This window comes from Helianthus annuus, chromosome 13 (assembly GCF_002127325.2).
Source record: "Helianthus annuus cultivar XRQ/B chromosome 13, HanXRQr2.0-SUNRISE, whole genome shotgun sequence".
Taxonomy (NCBI): domain Eukaryota; kingdom Viridiplantae; phylum Streptophyta; class Magnoliopsida; order Asterales; family Asteraceae; genus Helianthus; species Helianthus annuus.
In genome coordinates, this window is record NC_035445.2 from 155,822,069 (window position 1) to 155,841,373 (window position 19,305).

The 19,305-nt window shown below is 39.0% G+C and overlaps 3 protein-coding genes and 1 long non-coding RNA gene across 15 annotated transcripts; 1 reads left to right on the top strand and 3 right to left on the bottom strand.

Annotated features, from left to right (window-relative positions):
- Nucleotides 1–234: 234 nt before the first annotated feature.
- Nucleotides 235–2,286, bottom strand: LOC110902049 (pentatricopeptide repeat-containing protein At1g63330-like). Its single transcript, XM_022148787.2, has one exon. The coding sequence runs from the start codon at nucleotides 2,216–2,218 to the stop codon at nucleotides 410–412; it is 1,809 nt and encodes a 602-aa protein (XP_022004479.1). The 5' UTR covers nucleotides 2,219–2,286; the 3' UTR covers nucleotides 235–409.
- Nucleotides 2,287–5,719: 3,433 nt separating this feature from the next.
- Nucleotides 5,720–12,690, bottom strand: LOC110902050 (pentatricopeptide repeat-containing protein At1g63130, mitochondrial-like). Of its 12 annotated transcripts, none has more exons than XR_004876406.1 (4): nucleotides 10,364–12,690; nucleotides 9,949–10,163; nucleotides 9,422–9,482; nucleotides 8,700–9,344 (listed from the first exon to the last, which is right to left on the bottom strand). XR_004876406.1 is itself a non-coding variant. In XM_022146786.2 (2 exons), exons 1-2 carry the CDS (start codon nucleotides 8,090–8,092, stop codon nucleotides 5,938–5,940), a joined length of 1,692 nt encoding a protein of 563 aa, XP_022002478.1. In that variant the 5' UTR covers nucleotides 8,093–8,101; the 3' UTR covers nucleotides 5,720–5,937. The 12 variants fall into 12 exon arrangements, 3 of the variants coding, with proteins under 3 accessions (XP_022002478.1, XP_035837562.1, XP_022002479.1); XR_004876405.1 differs by having other exon boundaries at nucleotides 9,422–9,537; XR_004876404.1 differs by having other exon boundaries at nucleotides 9,422–9,540.
- A 1,496-nt stretch (nucleotides 12,691–14,186) lies between these two features.
- Nucleotides 14,187–14,795, top strand: LOC110899896. The gene is made up of 2 exons (XR_002570625.2): nucleotides 14,187–14,493; nucleotides 14,692–14,795. It is a non-coding gene; the product is annotated as an uncharacterized LOC110899896 (long non-coding RNA).
- Nucleotides 14,796–15,070: 275 nt separating this feature from the next.
- On the bottom strand, nucleotides 15,071–17,155 carry LOC118479314 (pentatricopeptide repeat-containing protein At1g63330-like). Its single transcript, XM_035981670.1, has one exon. The coding sequence runs from the start codon at nucleotides 17,069–17,071 to the stop codon at nucleotides 15,218–15,220; it is 1,854 nt and encodes a 617-aa protein (XP_035837563.1). The 5' UTR covers nucleotides 17,072–17,155; the 3' UTR covers nucleotides 15,071–15,217.
- Nucleotides 17,156–19,305: the final 2,150 nt, after the last annotated feature.

Consider the following 19,305-nt stretch of genomic DNA (forward strand, 5'->3'; position numbering starts at 1 on the left):
ATTTGCAGATTCATAATGCCTATGCGTATGGGTACATATGTAGAAATAGAAATTAATGTGACTACCCACAACCGTTGGGCAGGAAGAATGTGCAAAAACTGAACAAGTATGGCGATTCTGGGGCACATCCACTGCAGAATTCATTTATATAGATATCAACACTTTGTAGATATCAAACCGGAATTCATATATAAAGTCGATGAAATGTGACTGCTACTATAAAAAATTCAAATATGTTGAACAATAAACTCATTAGATATAATATGCCACAAGTAAACACCAGAAGTAATTCGATACAAATTTCCGATTTTAATTTCTCATCCTACAAAAGTACAAATAGCTCAGACCTACAATATCTAATGCAGTCGCTCTCCCATATTGCTATCTAGGCAAGAGTGTCCATCATTTCTTATGGGACAAGTTTACCTATCAATTTAAGCATACTTCTATCTACTGAACCAGCTGCGATTTCATCAATCAACATCGATAAAGTTGAAGCATCAACTGAGTACCTTCTTCCATCCATTTCCTGTAAAAGCATCTCAACATCATCGTGATTCTGGTTCTTAAGATATCCCTGGAGAAGAACATTGCAAGTAACACCATCTGGTGGGCAGCCACTCTCACCCATTTTACGAAACAAGTGCTTTGCTTCCTCTGGCATACCTTCTCTACATAGGCCACTAATCATCACATTATATGTCCGAACATTAGGTTTCAAACCTTTCAGAGTTAGGTCTTGGAAAAGATCCCTTGCAATATCAAGCTTCCCACATTTGCTCATACCATCAATAAGAATATTGTACACTTGAATGTCAGAGTTTAGCTTGCTATCACCCACCAAATGAAACAAAGAGAGCACATCTTCAACTTGATGGTTGTTGCAAAGACCGTCTAATATTATTCTATAGGTGCATTCATTAGGAATTAGGCCTTGTGATCGCATCTCATCAAAGAGTTTGCGTGCCTCTCCACAACGCCCAACCCTAAACAGTCCCTGTAACATGGTGCTGTAACTGACTATATCAGGTTTCAAACCTTTTCTTGTTATGTCTTGGAACATATGCATGGCCTCTTCTACTTTCAAACTCTTGCAATACCCGTTCAATAAACTGTTGTAAGAAAACAAATCAGGGACGAGACCTTTAGACGTAAGTGAATCAAAAAGCACCCTTGCTTTAGTCATTTCACCTCGCAGACAGTACCCATCTATAAGTGAATTGTATGCGACTATGTTAGGAACCACACCTCTCTCAACCATGATGTCTATAACAGCCTCCGCTTCATCCACTTTACCTTCCTTGCAAAATGCATCAACTAATAGGGTAAAGGTTTGCAAATCAGGAGAGATCCTTACATCCTCCATTTCTTTCAGCAGCTTAGAGACCTCGTCCCAACGGCCTAAGTTACAAAGGCCATGAATGAGAGAGTTGTATGTGATGATATTTGGTTGAATGCCTTTGGCAAATACCATTTCATTGAAAAGCTTGAAAGCATCCTCTATCATTTTGTCCTTGCAAAGACTATCAATGATGATATTATATGCAACAACATTAAGCTTACAGCCTCTTTCATCCATGAGCCTAAGCAAACCAATGGCTATATCATTATAACCAAACTTGCAAAGCCCTTTAATCATTGTGGAATATGTAACAACGTTAGGTTCACAAATTTTCTGCTTAATGAGCTTCTTGAAGAGTCTCTCTGCCTCAGCAATCCTATTTTCTATGACGAGTCCATCTAAGAGTGTATTAAATATGACGATATTTGGGACAACAGCTCGCCTGAAGCAAGAAGCTAGGAGGGCGAAACCGTCATTGGTGCGAGACATCTGACAACAACACTTGATTGCGATACTGATACAGTACTCGTTAACAGGCGCTCCAATGAGACACATTTGTTTAAAAAGGTGGAGAGAAGAAGAAAAATGGTTCATTTTGGCAACAGCATTTAACAACTGAGTAAACTTAACAACAGATGGCAGTGGTCGTCTCTGTGTCATTTCATCGAACAGGTTAAAGGCGTCATCCAAGTTAGTAACTTTTTGATACCTAGACAGAGGAGGATCCCCATTATTTGAAAAGGAATTGGAGTGAAGAAGAGAAGCTAAAAGGGTAGCGTGAGGACTGAATCGTGAAGAAGAACGAGGGTTTTGTGAAGGAAGAAGAAAGGAGTCACCTTTGAATTTGATGAAAGCACGAAGATGAGAAATTATCATCGTCTCCAGAAAGCAGAATCGATGTTTATTGCTTCAACCTAACAGTAGGGTGTTTGGGATTCCTTCTCCAATAAGGACTTATTGACTTATATATCTCAAAAATAACTTCTCAACACACAAAATCTTCTTAAATAAGTTTATCCAAACACTCCAAAAACAACTTATTAACTTTTATAAGTCAATAAGTCATAAGTTGCTCCAAAATAAGCTAAGCCAAACACCGCCTAACACACATTTTGGTTGTATGAAGATCGCTTTATTGATGCCTTAAAAGCCCTCAAGAAGATTGCTGTATTGATGCCCTTAGAATAAAAAATTAAATACTAATTCTTTCTCTTCTGCCTGCATAACCCAACTTAGACCGCGGGGTTTGGGTTGGGTTTGGGCTTGGGTTGAGACATTTGTTGACACGTGGAAGGGGAGCCCCTTCACTGTCTGGTTACGTGTCCGTGGGTTATGGCAGGGCTTGGGTTGGGTGCACCGGTTTGAATTTAAAATTCAAACTTTTCATATGTCCTGCTATGACATGGCGGGGTCAGCGAATGAAAGCAAACCAACTAGGATGTCAAGGCCGCCCCACGCCCAGCTTGAAACCCAAGCCCCAAGGGCCACGCCCCAACCCAAGCCCACCCGGGGTGGTGGCTTGGGCGTTTTCTCCCAACCCACGCCCAAACCCCCGCCTCATACCCCATGGTCTTAATCTAATTTTTCACCCACATTCGTAACCTAACCTAAACTAATATTTTATTATAAAGAAATAGAAGTTAAATGATAAAAAAAGGAAAAAAAATATTATAAAGAAACAGAAGTTAAATAATAAAAAAAAGAATAAAAAATTAAATATTATGTTGGTTATTGGTTGAAACCATTGGTTGCCACACCAACTTGGTAGTCTACTTATTTTAATAATTTGATTAAAATAATTTCCTTCACTTTTGTCCTATTCTCTACATGACAACCAACCGTTTGTGCAATTTGGTCACCATAGTGACTAGTATTAAAGCCCTCTCTTTAGGTCGATGTTTTATGAAAGAGAAAAATGCCCGGATAGTCCTTGTGGTTTCACCTTTTTTCACCTATAGTCCCTAACTTTCTAAAACTACTTAAATAGTCCCCAAGTTTTCGATTTTTGTTCTCGGATAGTCCTTGGGTCTAACTTCAGTTACTTTTCTCAGTTAAGTGGGTGTTGAAATGACCAAAATGCCCTTTCCTTAAAAGGCCAAACCATAGGGACTATCCGGGCACCTTCTTCATTTTTATTTATAAAACCCCACCACCACACTTCATCTTCAACCTCCACCCACCATCACCCTCCTCCACCCTCCACCATCACCGGCTGCCGGTCATCCAGTGCCTCCGGCTTCCAACAAACCTTATCTGGCTTCTATTATATTTTTTTTACAACACTTCAACTATCATAAAAATCGTATTTCCTTTCATTATAACCAGCTGCAACTATCAATTCAACCCAGCCACACACATCGATTTCTATCAGTAATATGTTTCAAACAAAGTACTCAGTTCTTGGTCCGATTGTGTTTGTGAAATCAGTTCGAATTCAATGATAAATGTCCGAAGTGCACACACGGTACAGCGAAACAGATCAAAATTTGATTTGAAACAATTCTTTTTTCACTTATCTCAAACAACCTGCAACAACAACTGATCAAAACAAACCCTTCTCGGCAGAAAAACGAGCTGATATTTGATCCAATTTTAGCCGTAAATTAGTCCGAAAACATGGTGGCTCGACCGTGTTTGCGTATGGAACTGATTTGAGGACAAAGGACTCGATCACCACTGTCGTAAAGATGTGATCCGAAAGAAAAGAAATTAGAAACAGAGGATGTTGTTGAAGATTTACCTGATCACCACTGCCGGAGCTGCCGATTTCTGCCGCCACCACTTCCAGCGGCGCCGCAGCGGGGGGGGGGGTCGCAATTTTCTTCATCCGCCATCGACGTCACCACCGCTGCGACCCGCCGCCACTCACCAACCTCCGCCATCTCTCTCCCTCTCTCTCTCTTCCTCTCTGTCTCTCTGGTTCCGTAGCCATCGCTCACCACCACCGGGCGGTGGTGTTTCGATTTTTCGACGAGGGGAGGTGTTTGGGGTGTCTTGCCGGCCGATAAACTAGTTAGACCCGTCACCGGAGTCCAGTCGGACTCCCTTGTGCTCGTCGGTAGGGAAAACAAGAGGTAGTGGGTGTTTGGTAGTGGATTTAAAGAGAAGCAGGGTGTGGGTATTAGGGTTTCTTAATGTTGAAGATGAAGGGTGGAGGGGTTTTATAAAGAGAAGATACCCGGATAGTCCCTATGGTTTGGCCTTTTAAGGAAAGGGCATTTTGGTCATTTCAACACCCACTTAACTGAGAAAAGTAACTGAAGTTAGACCTAGGGACTATCCGAGAACAAAAATTGAAAACTTGGGGACTATTCAAGTAGTTTTAGAAAGTTAGGGACTATAGGTGAAAAAAGGTGAAACCACAGGGACTATCCGGGCATTTTTCTCTTTATGAAATTTGTATTTTTAGGTCGTCTGTAATGGGGTGGTATGAGGCTGGGTTTTTGCCCCATGGCGTCGCGCCATATAGCACCGGTAACACGACGACGGGGGGCGTTTTGGGCCACAAAAAAAGAACCAGCACCATCAGCATAGCAGCGTGATGGTTGTAACATTTTTTGTTTATACACAATTGGTCCCTGCAAATCGAAGAAGAAGACAAATTGGTCACTGCAAGTCCGTCGGAAAATCGGCCAGAAACCTGCCGGAGAATCGGAGAAGAAGACAGAGGCGATTTGATTTTGATTTTTTTTTGGTTTAACACATTTGGTCCCTGCATTTTCTCAAATATCTAAAATTTGTTTTTAAAACTTGGTTTCTAAAATTGGTTTTTAACATAATTGGTCCTTGCATTTATGAAAACTTATTTTATTTGATGTAATGGTTTTTAATTTAAAAAATGAAAATTAATTAATTGAGCACTGATGTGGTAGGGGCTTTATGACTACGGGCTCTAGTGACATAACGCCCCATAAAGCCCATGTATGACGTGGCATGACATGTGTCGCATAACGCCCCCAAATTGGCTTTATGACTACGGATGGTCTTAGAAAGCATGTCTAAGCAAAGTTTTAAAAAAGTCTGCAACCCGCTACAAACATAAAGCACGAGAAATGTAATTTACCCTAATTTTTTAAAAGGAGAGTCAATATATGATCTGATAGATGAAGCATATAAAGTAGCATGACAACTTACCAAAGAATGACTTAAATCAAAAAGGTTAAATTGGAAACTAATAATCATATGCAGGTGCCCTCATACTATGTGAAATACGGGATTGCTAAAAAAATTCACAAGAAATATGCTTTTTCCTAAGACGCAAACCCAAACGATTAATGCGCACATGAAAGTGGCAACAAATGTCCACAACATATGGCACCATTTTTGTGACGACATCAACGTTTGATCCCTTTGGAAAAATGCTAAAACAGAGCTCAGTAAGTAACCTTGAAACATTCTAATTCAAGAATTAAATTACAAAAGGTAAAAGTTATTTGTGGGATAACTAGTACATATCTATGGAGTTCAATTGGTCACGTATATACGTGTACAGATGTTTAATTAGAAGCTAATGTGATTACCCATTTTTTCCCTCAACTGCAAAAAACTGGTGTGATTCTGTCAGCATATCCACTGCAGAATTCGATGGCATCACTTTAGGGCTGATCTACATAAGCAATGCTACAATAGCACCCAAAAATGTTTGAATCATCTAATACATATTAAACTGTGACATCCACTTTGTATATATATATTAAATAAACTACAACTAACAATTAAAGTCAATGAAATGTGAAACATCATGTATTTAGAAGCATAAAACATGTAATCAAAAAATGCCATATGGCTAAACACATGTAGACCAGTTGGAATTTGATAAAGATCTCATTATTTCTACATTTTGCATACACTTATTTCTCATCCCACAAATACATCAAACCTAAATTCACAAATATAGGTTGTGTTTTTTTTTTTGGGGGGGGGGAACAGCAAGTTGTTATCTGCGCAGACTGTTATCTATGCAGGAGTGTCCATCAATTCTTTTGGGACAAGCTTACCTATCAACTTAAGCATACTTCTATCTAGCAAACCAACTGCGATTTTATCTATCAACAACGATAAAGTTGAAGCATCAAGTGAATACCTTCTTCCATCCATTTCTTGTAAAAGCATTTCTACATCATTGTAATGCCGGGTTATAAGATATCCTTGGAGAAGAACACGGTAAGTAACATTATCTGGTGGGCAACCACTCTCATCCATTTTATGAAACAAGTGCTTTGCTTCCTCTGGCATACCTTCTCTACATAGGCCACTAATCATCACATTATATGTCCGAACATTAGGTTTCAAACCTTTTAGAGTTAGGTCTTGGAAAAGATCCCTTGCAATATCAAGCTTCCCACATTTGCTCATACCATCAATAAGAATATTGTACACTTGAATGTCAGAGTTTAGCTTGCTATCACCCACCAAATGAAACAAAGAGAGCACATCTTCAACTTGATGGTTGTTGCAAAGGCCATCTAATATTATTCTATAGGTGCATGCATTTGGAATTAGGACTTGTGATCGCATCTCATCAACGAGTTTGCGTGCCTCTCCACAACGCCCAACCCTAAACAATCCCTGTAACATGGTGTTGTAAGAAAACACATCAGGGATGAGACCTTTAGACGTCAATGAATCAAGAAGCGTCCTTGCTTTGATCATTTCACCTCGTAGACAGTAACCGTCTATAAGTGAATTGTATGTCACGATGTCAGGAGCCTCACTTCTCTCAACCATGATGTCTATAACAGCCTCCGCTTCATCCACCCTACCTTCCTTGCAAAATGCATCAACTAATATGCTAAAGGTTTGAAAATTAGGAGAGATCCTTAGATCCTCCATTTCTTTTAGCAGCTTAGAGACCTCGTCCCAACGACATAAGTTACAAAGGCCATGAATCAGAGAGGTGTATGTGATGACATTTGGTAAAATGCCTTTGTGAGATACCATTTCTTTGAAAAGGTTGAAAGCATCATCTATCAGTTTGTCCTTGCAGAGACTATCAATGATGGTATTATATACTACAGTATTAGGCTTACAGCCTCTTTCATCCATGAGCCTAAACAAACCAATGGCAATATCATTATTGCCAAACTTGCAAAGCCCTTTGATCATTGTGGAATACATAACTACATTAGGTTCACATGATTTGTGCTTAATGAGCTTCTTGAAGAGTCTCTCAGCCTCAAGAATTCTATCTTCACGAATGAGTCCATCTAAGAGTGTATTAAATGTGCAGACATCTGGCACAACAGCTCGCCTGAAGCAAGAAGCTAGGAGTGCAAAGCCATCGTTGGTGCGAGACATCTGACAACAACACCTGATTGCAATATTCATAGAGTAGGCATCAACAGGAACTCCAACGACGCACATTTGTTTAAAAAGGTGGAGAGAAGAAGAAAAATGTTTCATTTTGGCAACAGCATTTAACAACTGAGTAAACTTAACAACAGATGGCAGTGGTCGTGTGTGTAGCATTTCATCGAACAGCTTAAAGGCATGATCCAAGCTGGTAACTTTTTGATACCTAGATAACAGTGGACGATCCCCATTATTTGAAAAGGAAGTGGAGTGAAGAAGAGAAGCTAAAGAAGTGGAGTGAGGACTGAATTCTAAACCTAATCTGGAAGATGAAGGAAGAAGGAAGGAGGTGATGATGAAATTACCTGTGAGTTTGATGAAACCATGAAGATGTGAATTCAAGTGAGTCATCATCGATCGTCGCTGATTTTGGTTTGGTGAGCATGCCCTAAATGCCATTTGACAAGAAGCTGCTCATTTTGAATTTGATTTTATAAAAAAAAAGTTAACTACACCATTAGCCCCTATGGTTTATGAAAAGTAACAACATTAGATAATAAGGCCGGTGGATGTTGTATGGCGCCACCCCGCCACATCACCATTTTTAGCGCCCCAGGGCGCCAACCGCCATACCGTCGCCGCTAAAGGGGGGCGCTACCATCCGCCATGGTGCTAACGAGCCGCTATGAGGAGATCGAGGAATGTTTGGTCAATTTTTGTTTAAAGGGGGGCGCTATAGGTTAAAGGTGGACTTTATAGTACACCCTGCAAATTAAAAGAAGGGGATTTAAAGCCCCTTTGTGACGTGGCGCTGAGTTGGCATGATAAAGCCCCTAGGGACTTTATACCTGTAGCCTACTAGTTTAAAGTAACAACCTAAGGTTTTAATTTTTTATTTTGTAACATTTTAGGTCCTTAAGGCTAACGGGTGTTAAATACTAACTGAAAACATAGGGTATGATTATTTTTCATACTTGGAAACATTAGCCACTTGGTTGATTTTATAATTTTATTATACAAACATATTCTTGAATTAAATCCATTAAAATGTATAAATTTCATCCCATACAAACACATGATACATAACATAGATTTCTAAATTCTCTGTTTTGAACGGTTTGTAAGGATTTCAATATATATTTGCTTGTTTTATTGTAAAGTTTGATTCCAACAAGCAAATATATATGAAATCCTACAAATTGCATGTCATCACATATAAAAAAAAGCAACATAATATAAACTTTAAAGAAAATTAAACCCTTCGATTATAGGAGTATAAACATGTGTTCATAACCTAGATGATCGGTTTGCGTAATTCTGAACCAACGCCCCAAAAAGAGAGGGCTTCTGAATCAAACGTGAAGGCTCGTCAAATTCTTTTGCATACCCTGTTACAACACAGAGAATAAGTTGGTCATTAGCTGACCTTCAAAGGAACTAACTTGACCTCAATGGCAGGTGTTACAACACAGGTTAAATTCCATAATGGCACTCAAAAGTTTAAAATTTCATATATATCCTTATAGTATCATATTTGCCGTTTCAAAGCACTAGTATCAGTAAGTGTAAGGATTTGTTTCACCATATACAATAACAACATAATTATTGTTTATCCGCACAACGCATAATGTTCTGCTTTGTTTTAGCAACACCCTTCCCAGACAGAGAAGTTGTCTTTGTCCAACGCTCCAATTATCGCCATTATCAACAACTACAAAGATACCAATTAACACATAAGTGACAAATACTTTTCTTACCAAAAACAGTTACCGGGCCCATTTTAAATACCTGCGGAATGAAGTTTTCCAGGTTTTGCAGCTACCTCATTGAGCTGGCAGCGTTTGAGACTCTACAAAGCAGGTTCTCAGGTTGGTGTTTCAAAGTTGATAAAAGATGGGCCCGTCCTACTAAAGGCAGGTTGCATAATGGGTCAGAATGGCCTGATTTAAAGAAAACTAAAACCCGAGTTGACTTATGAATTTTCCACCTCTGGATCTACCCGAATGGAGTAGAAGAAAAAAACAAACAAACTTGCATTTACCTTCCATATCTCGTCATCAGAATGTTGACCAATAGGGTCAATGTTGCTTCTCACAGTTCCTTCAAAAAGGACTAGTTCTTGGGGTTGAACCAAAATACTTTTTGTCCAGAGTTTGCATAAATCTATCTAAATGCATTACGAATACATTTTAGGCATCTTTCAACTTGTTCGACCCAATCCTTTTAGCATTATTTCTTGATTTTACCCATTTGACCCATTATAACCCAAACCCACACGTTAAAACCTCTACATGATGATAGAATTTGCGGGTTACCTGCAAGTTTCTGAGCTCCAAACTGCCATGAGTTGGCCAGTTTGGAGGAGGGGACTTGTCTTTCTTCACCCATTCTGCTTTTGATGGTATGTTTGTAAACTGTTTTATCCTCTCAACCGAAACCATTCGGTTTTCAACAAAGCAACTAGTGTATAAAACCCAAAACAGAAGACCATTGAGCGATAATCTGTATGAAAGTGACAATCCAACATCCTCTGTAACCATATAAGCAAACACCAGTATACACCATTTTATTTGTGGTATTAAATGGTAAACAAATGGTGTCAATTCTTTGCATATGTAACCAATGAAGCCTTAATTCATTTTACATAATTATTTTGAACTGTTAAATACCCGAATCAACATTTTTAAAAGTAAATGGGTTTGATAAGGAATAAAGGAAGTGAGATAGTACCGGGTTTAATGACGTTGCTGGGTAACAGGATCATGAAAACAGTGGAAACACAAAGAAACAAACTTCCAACAAACTCCATTCGACCCATGGGCGAAGGATAAGGTATCTCCGGGGGGGCGCCCGACCCCCCGAACTTTTCGATGCGTAGTGTTATGAATAGTACTTTCGTATAGGTATATACGTTGCCGCCCCCCCGGTTTCGCGAACATTCGGGGGGGCGTGGCTTCGCCAATGATTCGACCCATTGTTGTGGAAATCCATTCGGAGATTTCCATCGACACGATCAACATTTTCTTTAATAAACTCGCCTTGTAATAGTCAAGTCGCGTTATTTCACGCGATGTTGCAAGGTAGTACCCCTGATTCATAACCCACACTCACCATTCAGCTTCTTCTCCCTACCTGTAAAACTGTCCATCAACTCTTTTGGCACAAGCATACCAATCAACTTAAGTAAACCTCTATCTAATGAACCAGCTGCGATTCGATCTTTTAACAATGATAAAGTAGAAGCATCAAGTGAGTAACTTCTTCTACCCATTTGCTGTAAAAGAATCTCCACATCATCGAAATGCTGGTTCTTAAGATATCCATGGAGAAGAACACAGTAACTAACATTATCTGGTGGGCAGCCCCTCTCACCCATTTTAAGAAACAAATTCTTTGCTTCCCTTAGTAGACCAACCCGACAAAAGCCACGAATCATTGCGGTATATGTCCGAACATCAGGTTGCAAACCTTTTACATGAAGTTCATGAAAGAGAGCCCTTACGATATCAAGCTTTCCACATTTTCCTGCCCCGTCAATAAGGATACTATACACCACAATATTATTTTTTAGTTTGCTATCACCCACCAAATGAAACAAAGAGAGCGCTTCTTCAACTTGGTGGTTGCTGCAAAGCCCATCTAATATTATTCCATAGGTGTATTCATTTGGAGTTTGACCTTGTGCTTGCATCTCATCAAAGAGTTGGCATGCATCTCCACAACGTCCAACGCTAAATAAACCTTGTATCATGGTGTTGTAAAAGATCATATCGGGGTTCAAACCTTTTCTTGTTACTTCATGAAACATATGTATGGCCTCTTCTATCTTCAAACTCTTGCAATACCCATTCAATAAACTGTTATAAGTAATAACATCAGGGATGAGACCTCTAGACATAACTGAATCAAGAAGTGTCTTTGCTTTGCTCATTTCACCTTGCAGGCAGTAACCATTTATAAGCGAATTGTATGTCACTATGTTAGGAACCTCACCTCTCTCAACCATGATGTCTATAACAGCCTCCGCTTCATCCACACTACCTTCCTTGCAAAATGCATCAACTAATATGCTAAATGTTTGAAAACTAGGAGAGATCCTTAGATCCTCCATTTCTTTTAGCAGCTTAGAGACCTCGTCCCAACGACACAAGTTACAAAGGCCATAAATCAGAGAGGTGTATGTGATGACATCTGGTTGAATGCCTTTGGCAAATACCATTTCATTAAAAAGCTTGAAAGCATCCTCTATCATTTTGTCCTTGCAAAGACTATCAATGATGGTATTATATGCATAAATATCAGGCTTACAGCCTCTTTCATCCATGAGCCTAAGCAAACCAATGGCAATATCGTTGTTGCCAAACTTGCAAAGCCCTTTGATCATTGTGGAATACATAACTACATCAGGTTCACATAGTTTATGTTTGATGAGCTTCTTGAAGAGTCTCTCAGCCTGAACAATCCTATCTTCACGAATGAGTCCATCTAAGAGTGTATTAAATGTGCAGACATCTGGCACAACAGCTCGCCTGAAGCAACAGCCCAGGAGTGCAAAACCGTCGTTGGTGCGAGACATCTGACAACAACACCTGATGGCAATATTCATAGAGTACTCACTAACTGGAACCCCAATAACGCACATTTGTTTAAACAGATGGAGGCAAGAAGAAAAATGTTTCAATTTGGCAACAGCATTTAACAACTGAGTAAACTTAACAACAGATGGGAGGGGTGTTCTCAGGATCATTTCATCGAACAGGTTAAAGGCATGATCCAAGCTGGTAAGTTTTTGATACCTAGACAGAGGACGATCCCCATTGTTTGAAAAGGAAGTGGAGTGAAGAAGAGAAGGTAAAGAAGTGGAGTGAGGACTGAAATCTAAACCTAATCTGGAAGACGAAAGAGGGGTTGTTACAGAGTTGGTGATGAAATTACATTTGAGTTTGAAGAAAGAATGAAGACGTGAAGAGGAGCGAGTCATCATCCCCAAACACCAACAGAGAGACGTGAATTGCTTCAACCAAACACACACTCTCTCCCTCCCTCCCTCTCTCTCTCTCTCTCTCTCCCCCCCTCTCTCTAGCTTTAACTAAACACTCTACTAGTGTGCTTTGATTTTGGTTTGGTAAGAAATGTTTTTTTTTTCATATTTGAAAAGAAATTGGCAAAATGGTTTTTTTTTTTAACGGCCAACAAACACAATCCTGAGCATTTTTGGGGCACCCACTGGACAAATGGGGTACTCCGAGAGTAACCCGAGTCCACCACCAATTCCGGGGAAAACCCGGTAACTCACTCGCCCGTAGGCACGACGGTGAAATTACCGGTAAAACCCGTTGACTCAAGGATCCAACCCAAGTTTCCCTGGGTATAATTTTATTACTCAAACAACTCGAATCAAAAAACCATTAAATCTCATTCCATACAAACACAACCAATAATTTTGATTTTCGAGTAATTTGTTTCGACACGTTGGTATGGATTCCACTATAAAGCTATGGGTGTGGGGTCATGGATTGGAATATTATTTCCACATAGGACCATTAATTAAATGGTATACCATCCCCCTCTTTGATTGATGGTGGTTCCCATGGATTAAACCACGATTGCCACGACCCTCCCATTTGAAAATTTTAAGACAAAAATAAATTAAAAAAATAAAGGGGATAGTGATTTGGGTCATGACCACACCTTTAGGGTAGTGGTTTTAAATGGTGAATTAAAGATGGATGACATGGTGCCTATGTGGAGGATCATGGTGGTCATGAGGGACATGACCACACCCTATAATTGCTTGTTTTATTATAAAACTTGATTTCAATACGATTGTAATTCTCACAAAACACGTTCAATAAAGTTAAATAACTTACAATGTAATCTGTAGCCGCCATGTTTATCTTTATATACGTTTTGATGTAAGTTATGTTTGAATAACTTGGTTTTTGTATACAACGATATAACTTTTACGTGACTTTTGAATATAATGTTGTGGTTTTTTATCATTATGTTCGCATTTTGCATATTTTCATCTACATTTCAAACCCGCCACGAAACGCGGATAATAACCCACAAGTTAAAATACAGAGTTAAATGCCATTTTAGTCCCTGTGGTTTGGGCCATTTTGCCAGTTTAGTCCAAAGGTTTCATTTTTAACCTGTGGGTCCAAAAAGGTTTCATAGTTGCCATTTTAGTCCACTTGGTTAACTTCATCCATTTTTTCTATTAACGAAAAGACCAATTCGGTTATTTTGTATGTAATTCTGTTAACTAAAAGGGCAATTCATTCATATAAAATAAGCGAATTGGCCTTCTCGTTAACAAAAAAAATGGATGAAGTTAACCCAGTGGACTAAAATGGCAACTGTGAAACCTTTTTGGACCCATAGGTTAAAAATGAAACCTTTGGACTAAACTGATAAAATGACCCAAACCACAGGGACTAAAATGGCATTTAACTCTAAACTAAAAATCTTTGGACCCCTAAGCATTTTACTAATAGGCCCCTTGCCAGAATCAAATCCACATTGAACCCGATTCATCACAAAATCAAAATCCCTCTACAACGCAAAAGCGAAATCTAGGTCACAAGCATTGTTCCAAATCAATACGATAACTGAAAAAAAAAAATTATCTGTGTATTTGATTTTTTTTTTCAACCATAACACATTATGTGATTTTTATCATGAGTTTTTCCAATCACTTTTAAATTCCTGTACATTAGTAAAAAATAAGTAACTATTACCGATTAAGAGTTATTGTATTAAAGATCTCCTTCTTCAATCTCATATTTTGTATTTGGATTAGTTTGAAGGCAATCACCCACTCAAGGCCTCGAGCAGTTGTCATGCACGGCTAAAAGGTTAGTAAGTCAACTTCTTTCTTGCTCTCAATTTGCTCTGTACTACACACGTTTTGATTAGCCTACCTGACCCGTTCTATTTGAACTACAAACACTAACAAACTATAGAATACAAACGAACGAACACAAACGGACTTCTAGTAGGATCTGTACTCTGTTTAGTTGGAATGTTGACACTTATTTTCCATGATCATGAAGGACATACACATACAGGTTCAAGTGAAGAACATGTGCACCGGAAGCTTTTTATGCTATTATGAGAATTTAACAAGTCCTGTAACCCTTCTGCTCTTTAGAAAAAACTTATATTTTCAATTACCTTTTTTTATGTTGCCACAAAGGTTGTTGTTTGTTGATTACAATGGATATCCTAGTTATACGAAAATCTGATGTATCTTGTAAAGTATGGCGATTCTGGGGCACATCCACTGCAGAATTCAGTAATGTTCTAATTCAGGACTGGTTTTTACAAGACATTGCTTGTGATCAACGCTGTGATATCCACTTTGTAGATATCAAACCGGAACTCATATATAAAGTCGATGAAATGTGACTGCTACTATAATAAATACAAATATGTTGAACAATAAACTCATTAGATATAATATACCACAAGTAAACACCAGAAGTAATTCGATACAAATTTCCGATTTTAATTTCTCTTCCTACAAAAGTACAAATACCTCAAACCAACAACAACTAATTCAGTCTCTCTCCCAGATTGTTATCTAGGCACTGCAGTAGTATCCATCATTTCTTTTGGGACAAGCTTACCTATCAATTTAAGCATACTTCTATCTACTGAACCAGCTGCGATTTCATCAATCAACATCGATAAAGTTGAAGCATCAAGTGAGTACCTTCTTCCATCCATTTCCTGTAAAAGCATCTCAACATCATCGTAATTCTGCTTCTTAAGATATCCCTGGAGAAGAACATTGTAAGTAACACTATTTGGTGGGCAGCCACTCTCATCCATTTTACGAAACAAGTGCTTTGCTTCCTTTAGTAAACCTTCCCCACACAAGCCACTAACCATCACGGTATATGTCCGAACATTAGGCTGCAAACCTTTTAGAGTTAGGTCTTGGAAAAGATCCCTTGCAATATCAAGCTTCCCACATTTGCTTGCACCTTCAATAAGGATTGTGTACACCACGATATTAGAATTTAGCTTGCTATCACCAACCAGATGAAACAAAGAGAGCGCCTCTTCAACTTGATGGTTGTTGCAAAGGCCATCTAATATTATTCCATAAGTGCATTCATTTGGAATAAGGCCTTGTGCTCGCATCTCATCAAAGAATTTGCGTGCAGCTCCACAACGTCCGACCCGAAACAAACCCTGTAACATGGTGCTGTAAGTGACGATACAAGGTTTCAAACCTTTTCTTGTTATCTCATGAAACAAATGCATGGCCTCTTCTATTTTCAAACTCTTGCAATACCCATTCAGTAAACTGTTGTAAGTAACAACATTAGGGACTAGACCTTTAGAAGTAAGTGAATCAAAAAGCGACCTTGCTTTGGTCATCTCACCTCGTAGACAGCAACCGTCTATAAGTGAATTGTATGTCACGATGTTAGGAACCTCACCTCTCTCAACAATGATGTCTATAACAGCCTCCGCTTCATCCACCCTACCTTCCTTGCAAAATGCGTCAACTAATATGTTAAAGGTTTGAATATCAGGAGAGATCCTTACATCCTCCACCATTTCTTTTAGCAGCTTAGAGACCTCGTCCCAACGACATAAGTTACAAAGGCCATGAATGAGAGAGGTGTATGTGATGACATCTGGTTGAATGCTTTTGGCAAATACCATTTCATTGAAAAGCTTGAAAGCATCCTCTATCATTTTGGCCTTGCAGAGACTATCAATGATGGTATTATATACTACAGTATTAGGCTTACAGCCTCTTTCATCCATGAGCCTAAGCAAACCAATGGCAATATCATTATTACCAAACTTGCAAAGCCCTTTAATCATTGTGGAATATGTAACAGCATTAGGTTCACAAATTTTCTGCTTAATGAGCTTCTTGAAGAGTCTCTCTGCCTCAGCAATCCTATTTTCTACGACGAGTCCATCTAAGAGTGTATTAAATATGAAGACATTGGGTACAACAGCTCGCCTGAAGCAAGAAGCTAGGAGGGCGAAACCGTCATTGGTGCGAGACATCTGACAACAACACTTGATTGCGATACTGATACAGTACTCGTTAACAGGCGCTCCAATGAGACACATTTGTTTAAAAAGGTCGAGACAGGAAGAAAAATGTTTCATTTTGGCAACAGCATTTAACAACTGAGCAAAGTGAACAACAGATGGGAGGGGTCGTCTCTGTGTCATTTCATCGAACAGGTTAAAGGCATGATCCAAGTTGGTAACCTTTTGATACCTAGATTGGGGACGATCCCCATTATTTGAAAAGGAAATGGAGTGAAGAAGAGAAGCTAAAAGAGTGGCGTGAGGACTGAATCGGGAAGAAGAAAGAGGGTTTTGTAAAGGAGGAAGAAAGGAGTCACCTTTGAATCTGATGTTAGCACGAAGATGAGAAATTGTGCGAGCCATCATCGTCCGAGTCTCCAACAGAGAAAGCAGAATCGATGTTTATTGCTTCAACCCAACACACATTTTGGTTTGGTAAGAAACGCTAGAAAGCATGTCTAAACAAAGCTCTAAAAATTAAATATTAGTCAATGTGGAGGTGGTGGTAGATTGGTAAAGGAGAGTCTTGGTGTTTTAAGGGAACCAAGTTCGATTCCTGCCATTCACATTATTCTCTGCAGCACCTGGTGATGATAAGAGACTAGGCGAATAGGTGGAGATCGCTAGTTCAATTCTAGAACTGAGCGAGTTTTACCTCACCGCACTGTCGTGCCTTCGGGCTAGTGTTCATGGGCTTCGGCCCTAGGTGAGGGTAACCCATTTGAAGGATTCGTTGACCATTCAAAAAAATTATTTATTTGAAAATTGACTTTCATACACAGGCAATTGACTTTCATATATGGTCGGGCTGGGCTAGGGCTGACAATTTCTACACAAACACGATAATACGACACGAATTGAACCCAAGATCTTTTCTCTCCCAAACCTAGGTGTTTAAAGACTTTGTCTTCGCTAGTAAACCACCACCCCATTGGTGTTTAATTTCGTGTCTTAACAGGTTAAATACATGTTAACCTGTTAAGATCCTTTATGACATATTTATAAATTTAAATAAAAAAACATGTGAGGCTGCTAATTTAATAATTACTTGGAAGTAAAGTTTATATATTTAATAACAGGTATGTTCATGTCTTAACAGATCGGGTTGACACGATATGCTAACCCTAGGCGCGACACCAAAAACAGGGCCGCCACCAACACTACAAATACAGAACATGAGATTAAATTAAACTTAGAGTAAAATGACTGGATGGTCCCAGTGGTTTGGTAAAATAACAACTTTCTAAATATGTAAAGTCAGAAAATGCGGTGCGTTACAGTTGGAGTCTCCAACAGAGAAAGCAGAATCGATGTTTATTGCTTCAACCAAACAAACATTTGGTTTGGTAAGAAACCTTAGAAAGCATGTCTAAACAAAGTTGGGGTGTTTGGGATCGGTTATAAAACAACTTATTGACTTATAACTTTTTGGAAATTGAGTTTTTTAGAAAATGATGTTTGGGTAATGGATTGAAGAGTAAGTTTTAATTTTTCGAAATTGAGAAATGGAAAAGTCATAAAGGAGTGACTTTTTGAAAAAAGGAAATAAGGAGGTGGAAAAAGAGAAAGCAATCCCAAAAGTTCCTTATCCAAAATTGACTTTCAACACGAACACGATAATACGACGCAAACCTGTATGAAGTTAACAGGTTTCGTCTATAACATGTCCACACATTAAGACCTGTTTAATTTCGTGTCCTAACAGGTTAAATATGTTTTAACCTATTAAGACTTGTTAATGACGTTTATAAATTTAAATAAGAAATATGTGAGGCTCCTAATTTAATAATTTTAAATAAAAACTAACTTGGAAGTAAAGTTTATATATTTAATAATAGGTCGTCTGTGTCTTAACAGGTCAAGTTGACATGTATGCCAACCCTAGGCAGGCACGAAAAACAGGCCGCCACCAACACTACAAACACAAAACCGATTTACATGAGATTATATTAAACTTACACCAATTCATCCAAGAGATATTTTTCCATTTAGACTTATGTTTAAATCACATCTTCAATCTCGAATGATTTCTTAGAGAACCTACTATAATTTCTTGCCTTCCAAATGCACCAATAGACAACCCGTATTATACTGTGAAAAGCCTCCTTAACCATGTCACTAAAACCGACAAACCTGTGGAGCTCCAAAAGGTCTTCTACCGAAAAAGCAAAAATGGAGTGACCACCCGGCACCACACGCTAATGTGCTGCCAAACCACCGAAGCCACCAAACACCCAACGAAAAGATGATCCGGAGATTCTTCTTCCAAGTCACAGAAAACACAGTTCAAGTACCCCACTTGCACATTTCTCTTCCTAAGAGCATTCATAGACGGATTACAGTTTAGCTGTGCCCTCCAAGGCAATATGCTACACTTCTTAGGCACCCATTCACACCAAGACATAACATATCTGTTGCTGAAATCAACCTCTTTGACCGGAAACTCCTTCACAGACCACCCGAGAACCTCCCATCCCGGTCGACCAGCCACGACCATCTGTCCTTAGCATCTGTTAACCAAACCTGGTCCAGCAAGGAGATGTGGTTGTTCCACTCATCCTTCAGAACTGGGGACCCTTGGATCACTTCCATAAACCCCT

Coding starts and splice junctions, on each gene's coding strand:
- LOC110902049 (XM_022148787.2), bottom strand. CDS start 2,218: ATGATAATTTCTCATCTTCGTGCTTTCATCAAATTCAAAGGTGACTCC.
- LOC110902050 (XM_035981669.1), bottom strand. CDS start 12,617: ATGATGACTCGCTCCTCTTCACGTCTTCATTCTTTCTTCAAACTCAAA. Junction 7,951..12,517: donor TCTTTCGTCTTCCAGATTAG/GTTTAGATTTCA, acceptor CTTCCAGATTAG/GTTTAGAATTCAGTCCTCAC.
- LOC118479314 (XM_035981670.1), bottom strand. CDS start 17,071: ATGATGGCTCGCACAATTTCTCATCTTCGTGCTAACATCAGATTCAAA.